Source organism: Eucyclogobius newberryi, unplaced genomic scaffold (genome assembly GCF_026437365.1).
Source record: "Eucyclogobius newberryi isolate DKJ021-1_F unplaced genomic scaffold, fEucNew1.0.hap1 SCAF_10, whole genome shotgun sequence".
Classification (NCBI taxonomy): Eukaryota; Metazoa; Chordata; class Actinopteri; order Gobiiformes; family Gobiidae; genus Eucyclogobius; species Eucyclogobius newberryi.
Genome location: NW_027315724.1, coordinates 35,322,749 through 35,346,833, shown reverse-complemented (window position 1 = coordinate 35,346,833; position 24,085 = coordinate 35,322,749). Strand labels below are relative to the sequence as shown.

Genomic DNA, 24,085 nt, shown 5'->3' with positions numbered 1-24,085 from the left:
GAAGTCGTTGGAGGTGAAAAGAGTCACTGCGATTGGACTGGATGAGCATCTCCGCGGGCCTCTCTGAGCGCGTGAATGTCTGAATGGTGGCGCTGCAGTGGGACACGGGACACGTCCAGACCAAAGCCTGTGGAGTTGGCGAGTGGCGATGGTCATGCGCGGCGGCCTAACCCTCCATCATGTCACTCTCGGCAGGATTAAAGCGCTAAAGCCCCTCACTCTGCATTAGCCACTTTGGACGGCCCAGCACTGATGGCTGCAGAGCTTTGAAACACACGAGGAAACACTGTGGAAATCTGCTGTCAATCACCAGGGCACAGCCACAGAACCAATGGGAAAGGACGGATTCATCTGTGTGTCGATTAATCTATGTAAATTAATCTATGTTTGACACTAAAAATAAGAACAAGAGGGGAAATAATAATGAGGCCAATTGTTCTTGAAGCTGTGAACCCTTTGCACATCAGAGCAAACAAACATTGGAGGAAAGACTAAGTGCCTTGCCCAAGGACAGAACAGCCGAATGAACCAACCAAACCTCAGTTTGACCTGTGGTGTATGCAGAGATCTAAAAACGACCCGCCGATTATATTAACTACTGTCTTATCACATATTTCTGTTGTCGTGCTTCAAACTCAACCAGCCCTTGACCAGTGGCACTCACCTTCCGATCATAGTGGAGTGCTGCTGCACAGCGGCCTCCAGGAGGCGCTCTAGGATGGTCCATTCTCCCATGGCTGTGGACGTGAGGCAGCCGGCGGGCGCTGTGAACCTGTGTGTTGTGAGTCTGGGCGGCGTGTCCTCTCCGCTCTGCTCCTGCTCTGAATGCTCCTGAACCCAAAGCTCTTGACCGCTGTGTTCGTGTCCACTCTTCTCCTGCTCAGACTCCTCTTGTCCACTCTTCTCCTGCTCGGACTGCTTTGGTCCACTCTGGTCCTGTCTAGACGGTCGGCAGGCGGCACTCAGCGCCCGGGCGGCGTCAGGTGGGACACCGGTGAGGATCCGGTTCAAGCAGAGTCCAAAGCGGCGCAAAGCCTTGATTCTCTTGTGCTCGTCTCTCTTCTGGTCCTTCCTGTTCTTCCTCAGACGCTCAGACATAAAAGAGTTGTGGAGGTTCACTGCTGCTGGGATCAGAAAGTGGATTCTTGTCTGTTTGTCCCTCTGTCTCCTTGACACCTCTGTCCCCTGCCCTATCCCTCGCTGCACGTGAGTCTATTTACCTCTGGACAGCTGGCGCTCGCTTCTTTCACACCTGAACACCCTCCAACACCCGAGTCACAGCTCTGGAGAAACCATAAACAGTTTGTGCAAATCCATGCTCCTCTATCTCTCCTCACAACCTCTTCTTTTCACAGCGTTCAGGTCCGTAGTTTCATGTGAGCATCAGCCACTAACGGTAGACACTTTTCTTTCTTCATCTCCGTGTTGTCCTTTTCTTTTCTTTGGCGAGAAAATAGAAATCCTGGTCAGAATCCCTCTCTCTCTCTCCCCGATGCACTGTTGCTTCTGGCTCGCTTGGGTCTTCCTCCTCCTCCTCCTCCTCCTCCTCCTCCTCCTCCTCTACCACAAGAGCCGCTCGCTACTCAAAAAGAAAAAGCCCAATCGTTCCAACGATGACAGGTCTCGCTCGAACGATCTCACCACGTTTGGTCAGAACCAGCTCTCCGCCGCTCCTCTTCTCCTCCCTTCATGCTGTTCTGCTCCTCTCGCTCCTCGTGCGCTTGACCCACCTGCCCGAGCGGATTCCCTGTGCGCGGGTGAAGCCAGTGGCCCTAGCGAGCTTGTGTCTCCAGGATTAGAGAAAGGAATCATCTCCCCGTGCAGCGCTCCTCCCCCCGTCTCTCTCTCTCTCTCTCCCTCTCTCTATCCATCAGTGTTTATCCTCTGCTTCCTCCTCCGCCTCCTGCTGCCGAGCTCCACAACCACACACCGTTTTTCATTATTTGTGATTTCTATCATCTGCACTCAACAGACTCATTCACAGGCGTCAGAGAGAGTCGACTGATTTCCTCTTCATTTAGACACGTCTAAGTCTGACTCATTCTTAATAAGTCTTTGCTCATGCTTTATTAAGGCCAAGTAAGGTGTAATTAGTATAAAATGGTACCTATTTGGCAGATTATCTGACATAAGGCACAAGTATTTACACAAATGTATTAATCATTGACAAAAAAACATTTAATTGTCAATCACTAGTAAATGATTATAAAACATGTATAAATGCGTTGTAGAGATGTTCTAAAGTTCATGTGTAGTTGCTTTTTTGTTCATTATTAGTCAATGATTACATTAAGCACTTGTTGATTATTAGTTTGTTTATCGTCAATAATTAGTTCATGATTAAAAAACATTTTAGAATCAGAAAAGATTTATTGCATTGTCAGTGAACAAAATTCACAAACATATGAACTTTGCTTTGATGATTCTGTGCAACATAAAACAATGAACAATAATGAAAGCAAGATATTTAGAATCAAATAAGGCATATTTTTGGCAAATAAGGTAAAAATAGACTTGGCCTCCTGCCTAAGGGGAGTGGCCTCCTGCCTAAGGGGAGTGGCCTCCTGCCTAAGGGGAGTGGCCTTCTACCTGAGAGGAGTGGCCTCCTGCCTAAGGGGAGTGGCCTTCTACCTGAGAGGAGTGGCCTCCTGCCTAAGGGGAGTGGCCTTCTACCTGAGAGGAGTGGCCTTATGCCTGAGGGGAGTGGCCTTCTATCTGAGAGGAGTGGCCTTATGCCTGAGGGGAGTGGCCTTCTACCTGAGAGGAGTGGCCTTATGCCTGAGGGGAGTGGCCTTCTATCTGAGAGGAGTGGCCTTATGCCTGAGGGGAGTGGCCTCCTGCCTAAGGGGAGTGGCCTTCTACCTGAGAGGAGTGGCCTTATGCCTGAGGGGAGTGGCCTTCTATCTGAGAGGAGTGGCCTTATGCCTGAGGGGAGTGGCCTTCTACCTGAGAGGAGTGGCCTTCTACCTGAGAGGAGTGGCCTTCTACCTGAGAGGAGTGGCCTTCTACCTGAGAGGAGTGGCCTTATGCCTGAGGGGAGTGGCCTTCTACCTGAGAGGAGTGGCCTTATGCCTGAGGGGAGTGGCCTTCTACCTGAGGGGAGTGGCCTTATGCCTGAGGGGAGTGGCCTTCTACCTGAGGGGAGTGGCCTTCTACCTGAGAGGAGTGGCCTTATGCCTGAGGGGAGTGGCCTTCTACCTGAGAGGAGTGGCCTTATGCCTGAGGGGAGTGGCCTCCTGCCTGAGGGGAGTGGCCTCCTGCCTGAGGGGAGTGGCCTTATGCCTGAGGGGAGTGGCCTTCTACCTGAGGGGAGTGGCCTTCTACCTGAGAGGAGTGGCCTTATGCCTGAGGGGAGTGGCCTTCTACCTGAGAGGAGTGGCCTTATGCCTGAGGGGAGTGGCCTCCTGCCTGAGGGGAGTGGCCTCCTGCCTGAGGGGAGTGGCCTTCTACCTGAGGGGAGTGGCCTTATGCCTGAGGGGAGTGGCCTTCTACCTGAGGGGAGTGGCCTTCTACCTGAGAGGAGTGGCCTTATGCCTGAGGGGAGTGGCCTTCTACCTGAGAGGAGTGGCCTTATGCCTGAGGGGAGTGGCCTCCTGCCTGAGGGGAGTGGCCTCCTGCCTGAGGGGAGTGGCCTTATGCCTGAGGGGAGTGGCCTTCTACCTGAGGGGAGTGGCCTTCTACCTGAGGGGAGTGGCCTTCTACCTGAGAGGAGTGGCCTTATGCCTGAGGGGAGTGGCCTTCTACCTGAGAGGAGTGGCCTTATGCCTGAGGGGAGTGGCCTCCTGCCTGAGGGGAGTGGCCTCCTGCCTGAGGGGAGTGGCCTTATGCCTGAGGGGAGTGGCCTTCTACCTGAGAGGAGTGGCCTTATGCCTGAGGGGAGTGGCCTTCTACCTGAGAGGAGTGGCCTTATGCCTGAGGGGAGTGGCCTCCTACCTGAGAGGAGTGGCCTCCTGCCTGAGGGGAGTGGCCTCCTGCCTGAGGGGAGTGGCCTCCTGCCTGAGGGGAGTGGCTCAAATAGTCCATGTCCAGGGTGAGAAGGGTCGGCTGTGATCTGACCTGCTCGTCCCAGAGCCCTGGAGACGTACAGGTCCTGCAGAGATAGAAGTCTGCAGCTGATCACCTTCTCAGCAGAGGCACAATGCGCTGTAGTCTCTGTTTGTCCCTGGCTGTGGCTCCAGCGTACCACACGGTGATGGAGGAGGTGATGGAGGAGGTGATGGAGGAGGTGATGGAGGAGGTGAGGATGGACTCAATGATGGCCGTGTAGAACTGCACCATCGTCTGCGCTGATGGTGAGCTCCCACTTGAGGTCCTGGGTGATGGTGGTGCCATTTATAAATGGTTAGAATTTATGCCTTATTAAGTGTATTCAATTACATTATTCTTGTATATGCATATAGATGTCAATCAAAAAACATCTGATAAGAATACAAACTATATGAAGCTGTGAAGGCATATTCCAACATTTTCACCAGCCTGTGATTTGTATTCCAACAGTCATGTAAATGTACATATAGACAGGCTAATTCTCAGCTATTGTCAATGAAAATGTGAACTCTTATTCATGAATTAGCATTTCTATTGCCTTGCATTCGTTCTGGTCAATAACTCAGTCGGTCCCTCATCTGCCTGAAGAGTGGGTCCAGCTCGCCTCAGTCGGTCCCTCTTCTGCCTGAAGAGTGGGTCCAGCTCGACTCAGTCGGTCCCTCATCTGCCTGAAGAGTGGGTCCAGCTCCAGTCTCCTCGTGTCCGTCTGTGAGAGTCGGATCTCTCCTTCACTGGAACTCCTCCAGGTTTCTACGCTTTTTTCCCAAAGAGGTTTTTTTGTAGTTTTTCCTGGCCGAGAAGGAGAGTCTAAGGACAGAGGACCCTGGGACATCGTCCCTCGCCACCACGGACATTGTCTGACTCCATCGCCACCACAGACATTGTCTGACTCCATCGCCACCACAGACATTGTCTGACTTCATCGCCACCACAGACATTGTCTGACTTCATCGCCACCACAGACATTGTTGATTCATTTCTCCCTGTGGCCCTCAGAGGCAACTGTTGTTGTGATTTTGGGCCTTACAAAAATAAATTGATTTGATGAACTTCTCCAGTGAAGCATGACTCAAATATATAATACTGGATTAAAGTCAGTGGTTCAAACCTCCGAGCTCCCTGCTAACTTACAGAACAATCCTAATATCGAGTCAACAGAACCCTATTTTTCAGCACGCCTCATTGTGTTTGACAATCACATCAGCAGAGCCTTCTCCCATCACATGGCTATGATCCTGCTGTTGAAGTTATTTGACGGAATTATTTTTTTGCTACATGTGCAAATACAAAGGTTTACCGTAGCGTAATTTGCCTTGTCATCTCAGTAGCTGAATTATTCAAGAACCATATTTTGGAAGATATAACAAAACTTGTACTTACATGTGACCCATGACTTACACGTGAACGATCCGTACAGAAGGAGTCCATACCACACATTAGACTTACACTTTTCAGTAAATCAACATGAATATAAAATATAGCCGCAAGCGGCAATGATCGGCCCTCGCCACGCCGCCGCCACACCGCCGCAAGAGGAGGGGGCGCTAACGCGCCCCAATTGTCCTTTTATTACGCCTACTGCTGAATCTGTGACGCTGTCACATCTTCTCCCCTTTGTTTTACCATCAAAAAGCAATTTTTTGACTCTTTGAATAAAAATGTGGATAACTTCTGACGGTCCACCCCTGAAGATGAGTCTCACCAAATTTCAGGTTAATAGGGCTGACGCCCTGGGAGGAGTTTGTGAAAGTCTAAAGTGTAAACATGTTCTGGCGATTTCCCCATTGGAATAACATGAAAGGTTTCGGTCATCGTTACGGCAACGCCATAACAATTATGACATGGGTCTCATTGACTTTTTTGATGGGGATGCTAAAATTGAGTTGTGTGTCAAATTTCATATAATTTCGCAAAACTAAACATTTAACCTCCATATAAAATCTGTAGGGGGCGCTGTGGCGCCAAATGAATTTATTTCACTTCAAGTAGGTTTAGGGCAAAGAGTTTAACAACTGATTCTAATTTGACGCAATTCGGACTTTATCTGCGCAAACGGCAGAAATTTTAAATATGGGAGATTTCTGAAATTCTAGCTACAGTTTGCGGCTTCGCCGCACAGAGACCGTGAGAGGTATCAATGTAATTTGGATAACTTTTGATGTCCCACTCCTCAGTAGCATTTTCACCAAATTTCAGCTTTTTAGGGCCAACGCCCTGGGAGGAGTTTGTAAAAGTACGACGTTTGGAAAAACTCCGAAGTCATGTTTAGCCATTTTTGAAGCAATATGGCCGACATTTGGTTGGGCGGACGGCGTTGCCGTAATAATATTTTTTACTTCTCTTGTCACCATCTACCTCGGCGCCAAATTTCATGATTCTACGATCAGATTTTTTTTGGGTCATTTCCCATCTCTCAATGCATTTTTGGTACATTTGGGGGCGCTGACGCAGCAATTTTTTTTATTTTAGAAAAGGGAAATAGCCAGAATGTAGAGAGGCACGATTTTTAGAGGTGTGAACAATTCTGTGACTTTTCGTCAATGTTCACTGGGTGAAAAATAGGGGGGTTGGTCCCGAGAAGAAGAAAGAATAATATTCCGATGCGAAAACAATGTTTCCCATTTTTCAAATATCATAAACTATACATTTTCGGAAAGCGCTCGCGCTTTCCTACCTCATGGTGTGGGTCCCTGGTCACTGACGGGTACTTTCGTTAATTTTGAGTGGGCTCCGCCCACTTTGTGTTTTTGGCCCTCTATACAGTAATAATGTTCAATTTTTGCATTACATGCTTATATGCACGGAACATGCAAGAGATGGGGAACGTATTCGTGAGCTACTTAGCGCAAATGAGTGCTTTATATGGGGATGACGACCGCTTCGCGGTCGTCATCTCAATGTAAAGTGCTCGTTTAGTGCGCACTTTTGCACGGGCTTCGCCCGTTTACAACGGTAATGTTCCATTTTCCTACTACTAATTAGTATGCACGGGGCGTGCATGAGTGAAGGAGTGCGTTAGTGAGTGTTTGGAAGAGGGCGAGCGCTTCGCGCTCGATTTCGTGCGCACTACGTGCACACTTACGAGATTAATAGGCCTCTCGCCAGCTTGTGGCGCTCGGGCCTAATAAGATTTTCCCATTTTGCCTGTTTTTGTCCAATTTGTTAATGTTGTTACTTCCTGGTTTGACGTGGCCAGTAAATATGACATAGGTAGAGGTAATTCCACAACTGTTACCTAGCAACCAGATTGTAAACAAGGGCCAAAATCATCATCATCGTTTAAATCACACAATAGTTATGATTTGACAAATAATTACACCCGACAACACTTTTATTTTGTTAAATGATCGTTTGAACTGTCAAGAAAACGTGTAACTTGCGTGTAAAATCCTCTCTGCATTTTTGACAGCATGTCGCTTTTTGATGACATCACAGAGGTGGAGGTGTTCTGTTGTCGAACTTGGCTCTACTTTCTGGAATTTTCAACCTTTAACTGTCACATTTTCTCCACAAATTACAACTCGATGGATGAAAAACTATGATAATTATGATAATCACCGCGGCGACTAACGCACCAAACGACGTCATACTTGGAAAAACACATGAAGCCGTCATATGGACTTTAAGGGTCTCAGGGAATCGTGTGCTCCTCCCATTCGGCTAAACGTGAACAAACGAGGACAATAGTTAGTTTGTGAAGTTTTATATAATTTTCAAACAATAAAAATCAATAAAAGTCTTAACACAGTGTGGCATTAAACTCATCAATCTAATAAAACATGCGTCACTACTGTAAGCGGAGTCGCCTCTCCACAGAGCTGACCTGTGACGTGGCCCCCTGCTCGTCTCCTTGCAGATAGCCAAGTTTAACGCCGCGCAGTGCAGGTAAAACAATAACAGCTCCGTGGAAACGAGCCGCTGGCGGAGGCGCGGCAGTAAAGTTACATAATGCACCTTTAACTCTGGCCTGGTCAGGCTGTGTATGTACAAGCAGAGCCCAAACATAAGCATCGCGCGGCGGTGACAGTGAACAGGCCCGGGGGAAGTGTTCGGCGACGGGAGGGATGAGCGAGTGCGTCCAGAATTACATTAACAACAGCAACAATCACTGTCTCTTATCCAGATGGACGTTCTCTCCTTTCAACAGGGCAAGATTTGCTTTTACGTATCGTTTATTTCAGTTCAAACTCGGTTAAAATGAGGAAAACCACGAGGGATTCAAGTCACTGGTTCTGCGCTACTTGCATCTTATCACAAATTAATTTAAAATCCTATTTACGATATGTAGTTCAGTGCATTAACATAATAAAACACTTAGAAGGCGTTATGATGTTGTGATTTCCAGGTTACATCAGTCAATTCTATAAAAGGATTAAAAGAGAAATGTGACTGGTAAAATACATGTTTTTTTTCAATAATATAGCACATTTTTGGTGTGATGTAATGACATTTTTGCTTATCACCAATGTAAATCATATATAAATCTGCATTTATCACATTTCTTTTTGGGCTAAGTCTCAAAACACAAGCTTCCCCCCCGAACAATATATATTTTTATATGACTTTTTTGCTCAAATAAAGAAAGAAAATGCACTGAAATTTAAGAAAGCCGTATTTTCATTATTTAAGTCTATTTGGCCCACGAAAAGTCAAACCTTAAGTGAACAATGAGTGCAGAGGATTCTTGCAAATAAACTAAAACCACAAATGTGTCTTCTTCTGCATTTTTCACACAGCGTCTCTTTCTGTTGTAATTCCTGTCTCATTTCTGGGTCTGAATATTTCTGAGTTGCACGTGAGGCCAAGGAACCGTCACTGAACTCTCACATTGTGCAGACTGAGGGCAAAAGGGCACTTTTATTAGGGCACAGTATGTGTTATTCCATGACATAACTGGACGATTATTGCAAAATATATATATATATATATATATATATATATATATTATTGCAAAAGAATCAAGTCTACAAGAACTAGGAACTAAACTAGGCCTACAACTGGACTGAACAAAGGTCTTAAACAGCCCCAAACCCACGACTAAACCATTAAAAAACAGGAATAGACATTTTGAACCAACTCTTTGAGCAATAAAATCTAATTCTGACACCGACCAGATCCATTCCGACGTGACACGACACCACATCCTCCCTGGCAGCGCCCGCCGTGTCCGTGGTTGTACGTAAACACAAAAACACACACGGTAATCCCGCCCCGGCCTGCGCCAACACAATCTGGCAGCTCGGAGCGGCACACGTGAAGAGAGGAAATGAGGAGAGAAGCAACAAATGCAGAACAAATAAATAATAAACAGGGACTTGGCCTCAATCCTCCGCCCGCTGGCACGAGCCCACAGGACGAGCTTAACGGTGCCAGTCAACGGGGAGTGACATGAGAAGAACATGATGTATTACAATTGTGGCAGCGTCAGTGGTTCCAGAACTGCTTTGGGTTTGTCCTTATTTACAGCTATTACAGAATGTCACCATTTCAGATGTCAGTGTGACGCTTGTTGTGGGAATGAACGCGGCGATTTATTGATTTTTCGCGCTCGTCAACGTCACGACCAAACTGACCAAAGCTCAAATCCAAAATGTTCTTTTCCGACTGGTTTTCTGAAGGCACGACCCGCCGCTCCTCAGAACGTGACCCGCCGCTCCTCAGAACGTGACCCGCCGCTCCTCAGAACGTGACCCGCCGCTCCTCAGAACGTGACCCGCCGCTCCTCAGAACCTGACCCGCCGCTCCTCAGAACGTGACCCGCCGCTCCTCAGAACCTGACCCGCCGCTCCTCAGAACGTGACCCGCCGCTCCTCAGAACGTGACCCGCCGCTCCTCAGAACCTGACCCGCCGCTCCTCAGAACCTGACCCGCCGCTCCTCAGAACCTGACCCGCCGCTCCTCAGAACGTGACCCGCCGCTCCTCAGAACCTGACCCGCCGCTCCTCAGAACCTGACCCGCCGCTCCTCAGAACCTGACCCGCCGCTCCTCAGAACGTGACCCGCCGCTCCTCAGAACGTGACCGCCGCTCCTCAGAACGTGACCCGCCGCTCCTCAGAACGTGACCCGCCGCTCCTCAGAACCTGACCCGCCGCTCCTCAGAACGTGACCCGCCGCTCCTCAAAACGTGACCCGCCGCTCCTCAGAACCTGACCCGCCGCTCCTCAGAACCTGACCCGCCGCTCCTCAGAACCTGACCCGCCGCTCCTCAGAACGTGACCCGCCGCTCCTCAGAACGTGACCCGCCGCTCCTCAGAACGTGACCGCCGCTCCTCAGAACGTGACCCGCCGCTCCTCAGAACCTGACCCGCCGCTCCTCAGAACGTGACCCGCCGCTCCTCAAAACGTGACCCGCCGCTCCTCAGAACCTGACCCGCCGCTCCTCAGAACCTGACCCGCCGCTCCTCAGAACGTGACCCGCCGCTCCTCAGAACGTGACCCGCCGCTCCTCAGAACGTGACCCGCCGCTCCTCAGAACGTGACCGCCGCTCCTCAGAACGTGACCCGCCGCTCCTCAGAACGTGACCGCCGCTCCTCAGAACGTGACCCGCCGCTCCTCAGAACCTGACCCGCCGCTCCTCAGAACGTGACCCGCCGCTCCTCAGAACCTGACCCGCCGCTCCTCAGAACGTGACCCGCCGCTCCTCAGAACGTGACCCGCCGCTCCTCAGAACCTGACCCGCCGCTCCTCAGAACCTGACCCGCCGCTCCTCAGAACCTGACCCGCCGCTCCTCAGAACGTGACCCGCCGCTCCTCAGAACGTGACCGCCGCTCCTCAGAACGTGACCCGCCGCTCCTCAGAACGTGACCCGCCGCTCCTCAGAACCTGACCCGCCGCTCCTCAGAACGTGACCCGCCGCTCCTCAGAACGTGACCCGCCGCTCCTCAGAACCTGACCCGCCGCTCCTCAGAACCTGACCCGCCGCTCCTCAGAACCTGACCCGCCGCTCCTCAGAACGTGACCCGCCGCTCCTCAGAACGTGACCCGCCGCTCCTCAGAACGTGACCGCCGCTCCTCAGAACGTGACCCGCCGCTCCTCAGAACCTGACCCGCCGCTCCTCAGAACGTGACCCGCCGCTCCTCAAAACGTGACCCGCCGCTCCTCAGAACCTGACCCGCCGCTCCTCAGAACCTGACCCGCCGCTCCTCAGAACGTGACCCGCCGCTCCTCAGAACGTGACCCGCCGCTCCTCAGAACGTGACCGCCGCTCCTCAGAACGTGACCCGCCGCTCCTCAGAACGTGACCGCCGCTCCTCAGAACGTGACCCGCCGCTCCTCAGAACCTGACCCGCCGCTCCTCAGAACCTGACCCGCCGCTCCTCAGAACCTGACCCGCTTAGTGAAATCAAACTTTCTGAAGGATCAATTTGACATGAAAAAACAAGACGGAAAAAGCACTTTATATTTAAAGGAATAATGGACGATTTGAGAACTCGAGCGTCAGTGCGCATGCCACGCCCCCCCGCGCATGCCACGCCCCCCGCACATGCCACGCCCCCCCGCGCGGAAGCAGAGGAAGGCCTTGTTGCTACACGTGCGTTTATTTATTAGCATCTCATCTCTTGTCCCGTTGTCTTTCGCTGTCTTAATTTTGTCCCGTACACTGAGGGAACTATATTATGATAGATCCATGCGCTTGGACACAGGGAAACGTGCTGCTCTCATGGGGACGAGCCAGAACGAGGCGGCAGCTGAGCGATTGGTGAGTTCAATGATTGATACGTGGCAGGACTAATCGGCCGTCCATGCCACGAGGAAATGAGACTCAGATTTGGGCCAAACAATCGTCCATTCAACCTTAAAGGTCCCATAACATGCAAAATCGACTTTTCAGAGCTTTTAACCTTCTTACATTGCTATTTGTGCTTCATATATGTACCCAGAGTGTTTGATTGATTCCCGCAGTTTTTAGCTATAGTACAGACTATCTCCTTTCCTCGAATCTCCAAACTGACGGGCGGTGGGGCAAGACCGCGTCATAAGGGCAAGCACGCGTCATCATCCCCCCTCCCCCCTCTCCTCACCCCTCCCACCTGCCGCCTCCTATTATGTTAAAGGCGCAATGGACGATTTTTTGGCGATTTGAGAACGCAGGTGGAAGTGCACATGCCACTCCCCCGTGTGGACTGATACAACACACACGTGCGTTTGTTTATCAGCGCAACGGATCGCATCGCATCTCTCGTCTCCCGCAGATTTCTGTCCACTTCTGCGTCAGCTCGTACTGTCTTTCTCCGTCTTCATTTTGCCCCGTACACTGAGGGAACTATATTATGATAGATCCATGCGCTTAGGCACGCGGAAACGTGGGCACGAACCGCACGTGGCTGCAGGTGAGCGGTAGGTGCGTTTTATGATTGATACGTGGCAGGACTAATGATTTATCCACGCCACGAGGAAATATGATACAAAATTTGCTGAAAAAAATCGTCCATTCCACCTTTAAGGGTGTTGCACAACCCTTATTATCAATTATACACTTAGGATAGACTACGAAACGTGAAAAAAAGCATGTTATGGCACCTTTAAGTTTACTTTTCTGAGGAAAGACTGAGAAGAGAGCCTGAGATAGTTATATTGTGACCTAAATAATCATGATTCTCGATTAACCCAATAATCTTAACAGCCCTACTACAGGAATAATGTAGTCCTATTGAACCCACACACCATATCAACACTGGGACTAAACTGGATCTAAACCTGGACTAGAACAGGACTAAACACGGCCCAAAACAAGTCTACGTCAGGACTAAACTGAGGTCAAACCAGGACCAACCTGGGATGAGCCACATTATTAGTTATTGAGAGTTTTGGATTTAATTGTTACAAGCCAAAGTGAGCCAGTTCTGCTTTCTTATTGATTCATCAACTTAAATGAACAACTTTTACTTTTTATTCGTGTTCTTTATCAGTAAAATCAGTCTTTTCTTCATCAACAAAGATCGTTAATGGTCAACACTTCCCGGCCATCACATTCACCATCCATATAATACAAAAACTATTAGTATAAATTGTATTTACTGCAATAAATGTATTTAGTTTTGTCCAGGCTGGGATATATTACATAATTTGATCAATCACAATGTTCAGTTCAATTGTGTTTTTGTCTTTTAAAAGAAAATAGAAATAGCCGCCAATATTAATCTCCAGAACATAAACAGACTTTGAATCATTGCCATTTAAACTCTAAAATGACTAAAGCTGATCATGAACTGAATATTTACAGTGGTACTTCTTATTCTTTCATCTTTTCGCCTCCAAAGATGATTATATTTCCAATAACAGCCTAGATTTAGACTCCCTGAATTCCACGGGCGTCGCCTGCTTTCGTACGCGGGCCGTTATTTGCACATGGATGAAGTGTTAGTTTTGGCCCATTTCTCCCCCCAAACTTGACCTGGTCATTCCCTGGCGTTATGAGAGATGATTTAGCAGGAACACGCTGCGTAGAGAGCGAGATGAGCGGTCGAGATGGTGTAAAGGTAAAAGATTAGCTCCGATTAACGTACCCCAGGACGAGAGCGCCGCTGCTCACACCGGGGAACCAGAGGCAATTATGGGTTTGAATCACACGCCAACTTCCCCTCGTCCATCTGTGAGTGTTTGTTCTGCGTGAACAACAGTGATGGAGGTCGAGTCTGTTCAGTTGTACTCGACTTACAGGACTCATAAGAACCGGAACTATTGTGGGGGAGCAACAAAGAACTGAACTGGACCGAGTCAGGAGTTAGAGTCACGCGAGATTTTATGATGTTCTGATTTTGTATTTATACCTGTTGTAATTATGAAGTATAGTTTTACACCAATCGCGCAGGTATTGGTAGAGAAGGGGTTAAAGGTCAGGGTTTATGCGTAATTTACACAAAGAAACAACTTTTTTGCTCTCATATATTTTTATTCATCAAATAAAAACAAATGTGACATTAGATTAGTTTTTGCTGCTCATTTTATAAAGAACGTGAAATTATAAACATAAAAACATTTGCTATTCTGGTATAACTTGTTTGTATACTTTAGAAAAAAATCAAAATATATTTATCTTAACTGCATTTTAACTATTTAGTTCAAAAGGGTTTGAAATGGAATGAGCAGATTTATTTTTTAATTTAAAAACTGGGACACACGCGGGTGGGAAGTGAAAAACGCAGGTCATTAAGTCCATTTTGATGCACTTGGATCATCTCTTTCACGACTCACTTGTGTCAGTAAACAATCCCAGAGACTTATCAGTGGAAATGCGAACATCTTTTGTGTTTTGGTTATTCTAACGGCAGATTTGTTCCAGTTTGGCCAAAGAAACAAGATAAGATAAGGATACATTCCCTTCTTTACCGTCAGCAGGTCTCACAGTGGCCCAAACGGGGACATGTCATGACTAAAACTAGGACAAATCAATGGTTCTGGATACATCTTGCTGGGACACGGGACCCAGGGCTCCATACAAGGGGACGTCTGGTCACCCTAGTTCGGAACCAGACGAGTAAAAGTACAATGACTGACCCTCAATCTAATCCGTGCCGTTTGAATCTAAAACAAAAGGGTGAGCGTGCCGAGAGAGGAGGACAGTGAGGCGCAGAAAGCCACAAAACAAAAGGTTTAACTCACAATGTTTAATCATTCATCACACCCAACGCTTTGTTTTGTAAATCGAGGACACTTGTGGTTTCAGACGGGTCGAACGGTCGTCAGTACAAACGGTATATACACAGCTCCGTCGTGTTCCATTACGAGTGGTCCATGGCCTGTGGTCCGAGGCGGAGGATTAGCTGATTTCTCTAAAAGCTCTCTTTTCCACATACTTGACCTTAAGCCTCCTCTTGAACCTACAAACAAGACAAGTGGGATTAGAAAAGCAACACTGGTCAGAACGTTAGATCGTCCATCAATGTGTCCGAGACTTTCTCCAGCACGAGTGTGTCGTTCGGGAATGAGGCCGTTTGAAGCCGATCGTGAATCTATTGCTAAAGTGTCAAAGATCAAATCATAATTGTATAAAAACCAATATAGGAACTGGGGGGGAATGGTTTTAATTAAATAACAAATAAATCACAAACAGGGCAAAATGACAAGACGAACATAAATTGTGTTTTCATTGTGGTATTAAAATTGGTATAAACATAAAATAAAAGAACTTAAAGTATTGCGTCGATGCCGTAGTATCTAAATAATGTCGCGCTACTAAAATGTCCAACTCTGGCCCTGGCTCTGCATCGGAGAGTTTTACCATCTTAATCTGCGGCATTTTAGTGTAAAGAACAATGGTAGAACTCTCAGGACGAGATGAACACTCGCTGCCTGATCTGTGTCGTTTCCTTCACCTGTCGCTAACGCTGCGCCTGATCTGTGTCGTTTCCTTCACCTGTCGCTAACGCTGCGCCTGATCTGTGTCGTTTCCTTCACCTGTCGCTAACGCTGCGCCTAATCGGTGTCGTTTCCTTCACCTGTCGCTAACGCTGCGCCTAATCGGTGTCGTTTCCTTCACCTGTCGCTAACGCTGCGCCTGATCTGTGTCGTTTCCTTCACCTGTCGCTAACGCTGCGCCTGATCTGTGTCGTTTCCTTCACCTGTCGCTAACGCTGCGCCTGATCTGTGTCGTTTCCTTCACCTGTCGCTAACGCTGCGCCTGATCTGTGTCGTTTCCTTCACCTGTCGCTAACGCTGCGCCTAATCGGTGTCGTTTCCTTCACCTGTCGCTAACGCTGCGCCTAATCGGTGTCGTTTCCTTCACCTGTCGCTAACGCTGCGCCTGATCTGTGTCGTTTCCTTCACCTGTCGCTAACGCTGCGCCTGATCTGTGTCGTTTCCTTCACCTGTCGCTAACGCTGCGCCTGATCTGTGTCGTTTCCTTCACCTGTCGCTAACGCTGCGCCTGATCTGTGTCGTTTCTTTCAACCATGACAGTTGCATAATAGTGACTGGGGTCCTTACTTGGCTCTCTCTCTTGGTTCAATCAGGTTCCTCTTCTGCAGACTCTTGAAGCGGTCCTTGAGCACGCTGCCCTCTGGCTGCAAAAAAGTGCCATTACAATTCAGACGAAGCCATGTCACTCAAAGCACAAATGACAAAATCCTATTCTTATAACAAAGACTGGTTTAGGTATTAGACAGAATTGCAGAAGATAAGCGCTTTAAGAAGGAGAATTTTCCACGGGCAATTAGATAAAGTACAACTATGATGATTCTTTCGGGGAAAGTGGGTCGCAGAAGTATTAGAGGGATGAAGCTTAGAATAAGACAATGCAGACGGCGGAAGATTAAACAAACGAACCCAAAGTCGTTACAGATGGACAGCGCTCTCGCTCCTCGGAGGTCAGATGAAATGAGAATTGTTTTTATTAGACTTTGAAACGCACCTTGAGCCGTCGGAGGGAACCGGCCAGCTCGTCACTCAGCTGGAGCTCCAAGTCCTGCGGCTGAAACCTGCGGAGGGGGGAAGAAGGAGGATACTTTACAGAAAAGCAACACAAAAACAAAACAAAAAACGAGCTACTGATGTAAAACTCAATGCTCAAAAGTCTTCAAGCAGAACTAAGTAACTCTGGCAATAGAGCTCTCCTGCAGGTCCCTTGTGAAAATACATTGTCAGGAAAAAGACGCAAAAGCTATAATTTTTCTTTTTCTTTTAATCATAATAAGTCGGTATTATCACAAACAAAAACATTTCACGTTCCCAAATATACAGTGTTCCCTCGCTATAACGCGGTTCACTTTTCACGGTCTCGCTGCTTCGCGGATTTGCATCATGCATTGTGTTCTGCATTCTGATTGGCTAAACAGTCTCTCCGCGTCTTCTCTACCTGTGTGTCAATAACGCTATGGATTAATATGTACACGTACGTAAAACCGCTTGCCAAATTAAAGTTTGCGAGGCCGGTGAGAGCGGCGCGTGAGCTTCAATGTTTTATGGAGTATTTCATTGTATAATAACTGTAAAAAATAAATGTTTCTACTTTGCGGATTTCGCCTATCGCTGGTTCTTTTTGGAACGTGACCCCCGCGATAAACGAGGGTTCACTGTATATTAAAAAAAGAGCCAGGTTATAACAGGGCTGTTTTTTTCCGCCCAGAGACAATTCAAACGTCCCGAAAATCACATATTTAACAGACTTACAAAGACGTTCAATAAGGTGAAATATGACTTAGTTCTGTTTAATGCTGCTTTTCACCATTTGCCATTGGTCGATCCACAAAAGGTAAACGGATAATGTATCAAATTTGGCTTGGAACCGATTGGACGAGTCTGAATACGATCCTAATGTTCAAATGAAATACATGATTTTTGTGAAAACTTAAATGAACTGAAGTAAATTGTGTGCGTTTTTTTTCCCAATTAGACACTCAAATCTCCTTTCCAAAGTCCTACTTTCTTCATTCACTGCCGCATATGTAACTGAGACTAAGAACAAGACTGAAGCGTGGCTAGAAGGCGACACCCGAGACGTTTTAAAGTAAGCAGTGGAGTCTGTTGTATTAAAAAGAGAAGTACTGACTGCAGAGGTCGCGCCCTTTGCAGCGGCAGATGGCACGAGCGCTTACTTGAGTCGTCCGAGGCGTCTGGGTTGTGCTTTCTGGGCCTCTTGTTTAGCTTTGCGTTGTATCTGTTTGTCCTTTGTTCTGTCGTCTTGCTTTTTGATTGTGGTTTTGATGGTGCGGAGCTGGAAGAGCTGCTGCCGCTTCTCCATGTTCTGTTTGAGCGTCATCCGCCGCTGCTCCTGTAAAGAGAGGAAAGAGGGACGATGACGATGAACCTCCACAAAACCAAACGAGGGAAACCGCTGCCACGTTTCATTTTAGTTGGATTTTTTACTGCGAAAAGGGTGAACTGTACATTTTTAAAACATGTGTAGTACCCTGTCTGAACAAACCGGTCTTACTGATTAAACTGAAATCCTTATGAACCTGAACTTTGGACTGGGGACTAGGGCTGTAACGATTAATCGAATAATCATGACGTGAATCATAGATGTATTTTGATTTGTCATCGTTATCTGGGCTATACAGACTCTAAAACACATGGAAACAAACTTTACAAACGAAAACAGCAGCATTATTAAATCAAAAAGTCAAAAACTATAGGTCATTTCATATTTTTATCTAGAAGCCTTCCATATTTCAACCTTTATTTGGTTAAAAGTGCATATTTAAAGTTTCAATGTACAATTAGTATAGTATCATGGAGTAACAGTATCACTGACTTATTAGTTTCAGCCCAAACGGAATAAAACTGTACTGACACTTTCCATAACACAGTTGACCAAAGTTAATCGTGTACAAAAAATAAAATGTAACCCAAGTGCAACTGCAGTGACGTCATAAAAGTTTCACAAATACATTTTAAAAAGACAGGACGTTTTATGTTTGACCTTTTAATGGCACATCATTCGAAGTGAAGAGTCAAGATGATTCATTCAAAGTCTAATTATGAACATCCCTTCCACACTGAGTAAATATCATGGAATATCTGGTTTTATTTTGAAGCGCAAAGATGAATCTGTACCTTGACTTTCTCCGCCCTCTCTCTTTTCCTCTGCCTCTCGGTTTTCTTCTGTGCGACCACGATGGCTCCGACCGCCGCGTCCTCCTCTTCCTCATCGTCCAAGTCTGAGGCCAAATCGTCATCGTCCTCCTCGTCCTCGACAAGGCCCTGCACCTGCTCCAGAAACACCGTCTCCTAAAGACAAGAAGCAAAGTCAAACCACTACAATGGCCACACTGAAGATTCGATATCTGCAGAAGGTGGCTCCAAACCTCTGTAGCGGCGTCGCTTTTATCGTACGCCAGTTGTCGTTGGATTTTCAGCTCTTCCTTCTCTTTCACCACTTCAATTTCATGTGCTTCTTGTAGTAATGACTGGATTTAGACAAAAAAAAATGAAACAAGCACTGATCAGACACAACACAAACACATTTTTACATTCATAATCGACACTGTTTACATTTTATACTTACTTTGCTCCCAGAATTGTCAGGATTACAGTTTCTCACTTCTTACGCTTTACACCGTGACCTGAACAATCTATTGACCTCGTAATCTTGACGTCGGTAGCGTGTGCTCAATATATCGATATATTGTGACGGACTTCTTGGCAATACGTGTATCGTGATACTTTGAAACAACGTAAAGCCATTAGAAACACTTCTGACCCTACAGTCTGCTTCATCTGAGGAGCTGAACATGTGACTTCATCATAGGACAGTTGTATTCCGATATTAAAGACATTGTGAACATGAAATTCTAATGCATTTTGCTATTCTACTTAATCAGAACATAATTTTAGTCCACTTTTAACACCAGTTTTCAGGACAATCCATGAATCAGCACATGTATCGTATCAAGTTCCGAGTATCGTGATTTGTATTGTATCGTGGACCCTGTATTGGGATTGTATCGTGACGTACTCTGTAATACTCAGGCCTAATGTACGCACTCAAGAAGACAAGTCAACGAAGGACAAATACTGGACTTCAGCTCTGTCCCTGAATGACGCCGTTAACCGCGGAACTCTGCACAGAAAAGCTTTAAGACTGACCTGATGTGCAAAGAAGTCCGGGTTGTAAGATCCTCCGGGAGCGATGACCTCCACCGCGGGAAGCTCCGAGGGCTTCGCGTTCAACTTCTCCGGACGCTAGCGACGTAAAAGCATCGATAACGAAACAAAGACGACGTACATAAGTTACGCAAGGCTAAAAAGTACCAAGAAACGCCTCACCTTTACGCGTTTCTTCTTAGTTTGTTGCAGGTACCAGGGATCTGCAGTGTCTTTAGCTGGATTCAAATCATTAAAACAGAGCGTTAAAACAGTGACAGTCGGCAAAAAAAAGAAAAAGAGACAGGAAAAAGCAAATAGATTAAAGAGCTAGAGACAAACGTCAGCGCTACTTTAGGATCCTTTGTTCTTCCCGAGATCGCTCAGAACGTACAAATAGCTCCGCGTCGACCGATTTGGAAAAGAACTCGCGGGGCTTTGATGCCATTTTTAAAACTATGACTCTCCTCAGAAAGTGCGTCAATATCCTGGACTTTAGCCCTCTTTAGAATCATCTTTTTACACATTCATCATTATCAATACATCCACGGAAACGGCCCGGAGGAGTGTGAAAGTGAAAGGCTGCGATGACGACGCTATAAAACCATATTATTAAAAAAAACAACACTTATATGGTATGTGTCCTCAGATCCCAGGACGCTGTTCACACAACAGCCTCCTGAGCTCCTCTAGTAGATCTTCACATTCCCGACATGGAAATACTGGGAGCGCAAGGATGGGATCATCACGGGACTCGAACCCGTAACCTGTGGGTTGTGGGGCGACAGAGCAACCCCCTCTGCCACCGTGCTGCCCTGCCCCCATCAGCCGTGTAATGGGGACAAGGCATTGAGATGGCAAAACTGTTGAGTATCTGTATTTAGGCATTTATCAAGTGCATTAAAATAAAGTATAAAGTATAAATAAAGTATAGTAAGCGACAACAAAGTAAACATCATGTAAACTTTAGAACTGCAACTCGTCAGCGATTATTTCACTTGAACATAAGAGTTTTTAAACGGGTATTAAACCAATTAAAAGGTTTAACATGTGCAGACTGAAGACTATTAAATCCATTTGATTACATTTTGATCTTTTAGCGCTGCCGTCTTTGTGATAAATCGTCGTTTGGCATCTGTTTTAGAGTCTGTACGGCGCAGATAACGATTACCAAAATACTGTTACGGTTATTTTAATAGTCGACTAGTCACAAGGGATGTCAAGATTATTCCGTTAGTCGATAATCTTTACAGTATGGATGTTGCGGGCCGCTGTGTCGATACGTCGCGAGCACTTTCGGTACATTTTTAGTTGTTTTCTGCTACAGTTTTGCCGCTTCATGCGACACAGTTGACATATTCACTGCCCACTCAATAAAACGGCTGCATTTCATATCGAGTGTGCAAAGGTAACGGTTTAACAAAGAAATACCTGTTGTTAAAATGTAAAAACTGGTGATATAATGCAGACTATCACGTGTTATGCACCGATTATCGCGCGTATCGCCGTGTATCCGCTCGAAAGTAAATATCACATCTTTCGAATGGTTAAAAGTCCATCAAACGTAGCGTATAAAGGGGTTGAAACGGTGCAAACGGGCTGTACACGTACTCCCTTGGCCCCATATGTCGTAGTAGTCTCGGTTGGGGTTGTTGTTGGCCTCCGTCACCGCCTTCGTGGTCGTTCTCGGGACGCGTCGTCGGTTCAGGAGCATCTTCTGTCTCCGGGGAGCCGCGCCGTTGGCCGCCAAGTGCTCGCTGCGCCGGAGCTTCTTGGCGTTGGGCTGCTGATAGGCCAAGACACTGGCACAGACAAACACTCAACGGTCAACAGGACACTTACATTTTGTACCGCGAGCGCGACGAACTACAAAAAAGAAGCTGGTGCGATGCGTTTAAAAATCCACTGACTCTTTTGGCGCCGGGACGAGCGAGTCGCGCTGCAGGATGAGGTCTATTCTCAGCGGACGTGAAGATTTGCCCCTTCTTTTCTTTCCCTCCTCCGGCTCTGGGGCTTCAATAAAACAAACGTGAACATCAGACTGTAGCTGGGAGATAAATCACAGAGGACTGAACAACATACAGTACAAAACGGGACAAACGTGAAGACTCCCGATGACAATGTTCACACAAGATTATGTCAACTTGAAAGAAATGTGTAAGAAAATGTATTTGATTAGGTTGTTTTAATGTTTAATCGGCTAGTTTTGCAGATGTTTTTTTTATTATAAACAACATACTCAATACTCTCGTCATGCATAACCTTCAAAACAACATTAGACCTACGTTTTGATAATGTGCCAAGTGCAGTAGCAATCTCACTATTACCTTTCTCTTCAGGTTTCTTTGGTTGTCCGAGATCCACAAAGAACAGAGTGTCATCGGGCTTGTCGGCGAGCAGGCCTCTGGGGCAAAGAAACATCAGATACAATCCTTAAAATGAAGTTTATTTAAGCAAAAAACACTTTTCCCCACAACGCAAAGCTAATTTATGATAGTAATATATGCGTGTCCTCAGATCCCAGGACGCTGTTCACACAACAGCCTCCTGAGCTCCTCTGGTAGATCTTCACATTCCCGACATGGAAATACTGGGAGCGCAAGGATGGGATCATCACGGGACTCGAACCCGAAACCTTTGGGTTGTGAGGTGAGAGAGTTAAAATAAGCTACGACAAAGTAGTATTCGCCAAGTCAGCGCTTATTTTACTTGTACATAGAGTTTTAAACAGCTATTAAGCCAAATTAACGTGAAGTCTGAAGACGTCTGGAGAAAATGTACACAAATGAAACTATTTGATCTTACAATGCTGCTGTCTTTGTGATCAATTGTCATTTGGCATCTGTTTTAGAGTCTGTACAGCCCAGATAATGATAACAATGATAAAAATGCTATTATTTTAATAGTCGAATAGTCAAAAGGGGTGTCAAGATTATCTGGTTAATCGCTCAATATATTCACAAGAACCAAAAAAATTATAATCGTGACAATTTTAGAAGCAAATTGAAGTATTTCTAGTTCAATCTTGAGTCCAAAAAACAGACCTTACAGTAAATAACCTGTTTTATCTGGCTGTTTTTTGTCCAATTAAACTTGCATTCGTCTTTCAAAATGTCCCTGTCACAAACTTGAGGAACAGTGACGTGTCAGAGCACTAGAATCAAAGCAAATGAAACATTCCACTGTCGTTTAGTCTCAATAATCCTGGATAATCGTTAAACCGTGATGTTATCGTGACGTCACTACTAATCACGATAATTCCGATTAATCGTTGCAGCCACGCGGGGAATGGATCGTTTCTAACTAAAGATGCCAAGGCCGTTTCTCACAAAAGACACTGCTCTGTTTCAGGCTCGTTGCAGTCGATCAAACTGGAGCTCGATTAAACACGATCACGTGGGTTGACTTCGTAATAAAACCGAAGTTCACTGGCCCAATTTTAGGGCAAATTCAATCCGATTTGACGTGGTTTTCATGTCCACGCGAAACGTCCCGACCCTTCCTCGCTCACCCGGTGGTCCTCTCCTGGAGCCGGATGTCTTCCAGAAACTCCTCTACGTCGTTCACGTCGCTGTGTTTGTTCCAGTTCTTCTTCTTGTTCTTGTTCACGCGTTTCCTCTTGCTGCTGTACAAGTCTGTGGCGTTTGTCGATGATTTCAAAGTCATAAAACCCGGTTGTGAAGCGGCCACGCGTCTGGGCTTTGCGGGCGGCGCCATGTTGGAAAGGAAGAGAAAACACGTGACGTCATGGAAGTAAAGCACGGCACTATTATGATATATAGCGCTAGAGGGGCGGAGAATGTGCGGTGGCCATCTTGTAACTGTAAAACATCAACAGTCTTAAAAATGGTGTAAAAGATGGTCAGAGAAGTGTTTGTACAGTTTGGATTTAGATTAAACTTCACCCTGAGACAGCGGCAAGGCACTGTTATGTAAATTAAACTACGCTTTTTTGTAAATATGAGTTGACATATGGACACATTGTTTACCTCGCATATTACAAAACTAGATTGTGTTGTGTTTATTTATTCGCTGGTAGAGCACGGACTTCAAATAAAGTGCGAAAAAAGTCTAATTATCTAAAGTGTTCCTATGTAAACTTTCCAGGCTGATAAGTGTGTAAAACTGACTGAAACTCCATGGAGACAAGCAGGTGACGTCAACAAATCATCATCATCATTATTATTATCATTATTATTATCATTATTATTATTATACAGTGTTAGACGTTTCATTTCATACTGTGCAAAATTCCAGGCAGAGCAATCACGAGCCGTTGTCATAATTTGAAACATCCTCAAACTGAAGCTGAAACAAGTTCTTGACTAGAATGATACAGTCAAAACATGGCGGTCATCACTCTAGTGTTCTTTTATACCACTTTATCGAACCCGCGTGTCCCGCTGGCGCCACACACTGGAGAGAGCGTGTAAATGCACACACAAGTCTATTTTTCTTTTCATGAAATATTAAAATTACGGTATTTTTTTCAAAACATTTTCAGTTTAACTT

At 46.4% G+C, this 24,085-nt stretch overlaps 2 protein-coding genes across 2 annotated transcripts in view; both read right to left on the bottom strand.

Moving 5' to 3' along the window:
* gjd1b (gap junction protein delta 1b) overlaps positions 1-1,166 on the bottom strand; it is a 38,527-nt gene extending 37,361 nt beyond the window's left edge. The window contains exon 1 of the mRNA XM_072455884.1: positions 665-1,166. Within this exon, the coding sequence (XP_072311985.1) occupies positions 665-1,098 (434 nt within the window). The 5' untranslated portion in view covers positions 1,099-1,166. The remainder of the gene's footprint in view (positions 1-664) is intronic.
* A 13,624-nt stretch (positions 1,167-14,790) lies between these two features.
* On the bottom strand, positions 14,791-23,311 carry nop53 (NOP53 ribosome biogenesis factor). Its single transcript, XM_072455872.1, has 12 exons — positions 23,085-23,311; positions 21,901-21,977; positions 21,484-21,586; positions 21,185-21,375; positions 19,757-19,812; positions 19,577-19,672; positions 18,796-18,897; positions 18,545-18,718; positions 17,584-17,759; positions 16,401-16,467; positions 15,977-16,053; positions 14,791-14,871 (listed from the first exon to the last, which is right to left on the bottom strand). Exons 1-12 carry the CDS (start codon positions 23,288-23,290, stop codon positions 14,811-14,813), a joined length of 1,386 nt encoding a protein of 461 aa, XP_072311973.1. The 5' UTR covers positions 23,291-23,311; the 3' UTR covers positions 14,791-14,810.
* Positions 23,312-24,085: the final 774 nt, after the last annotated feature.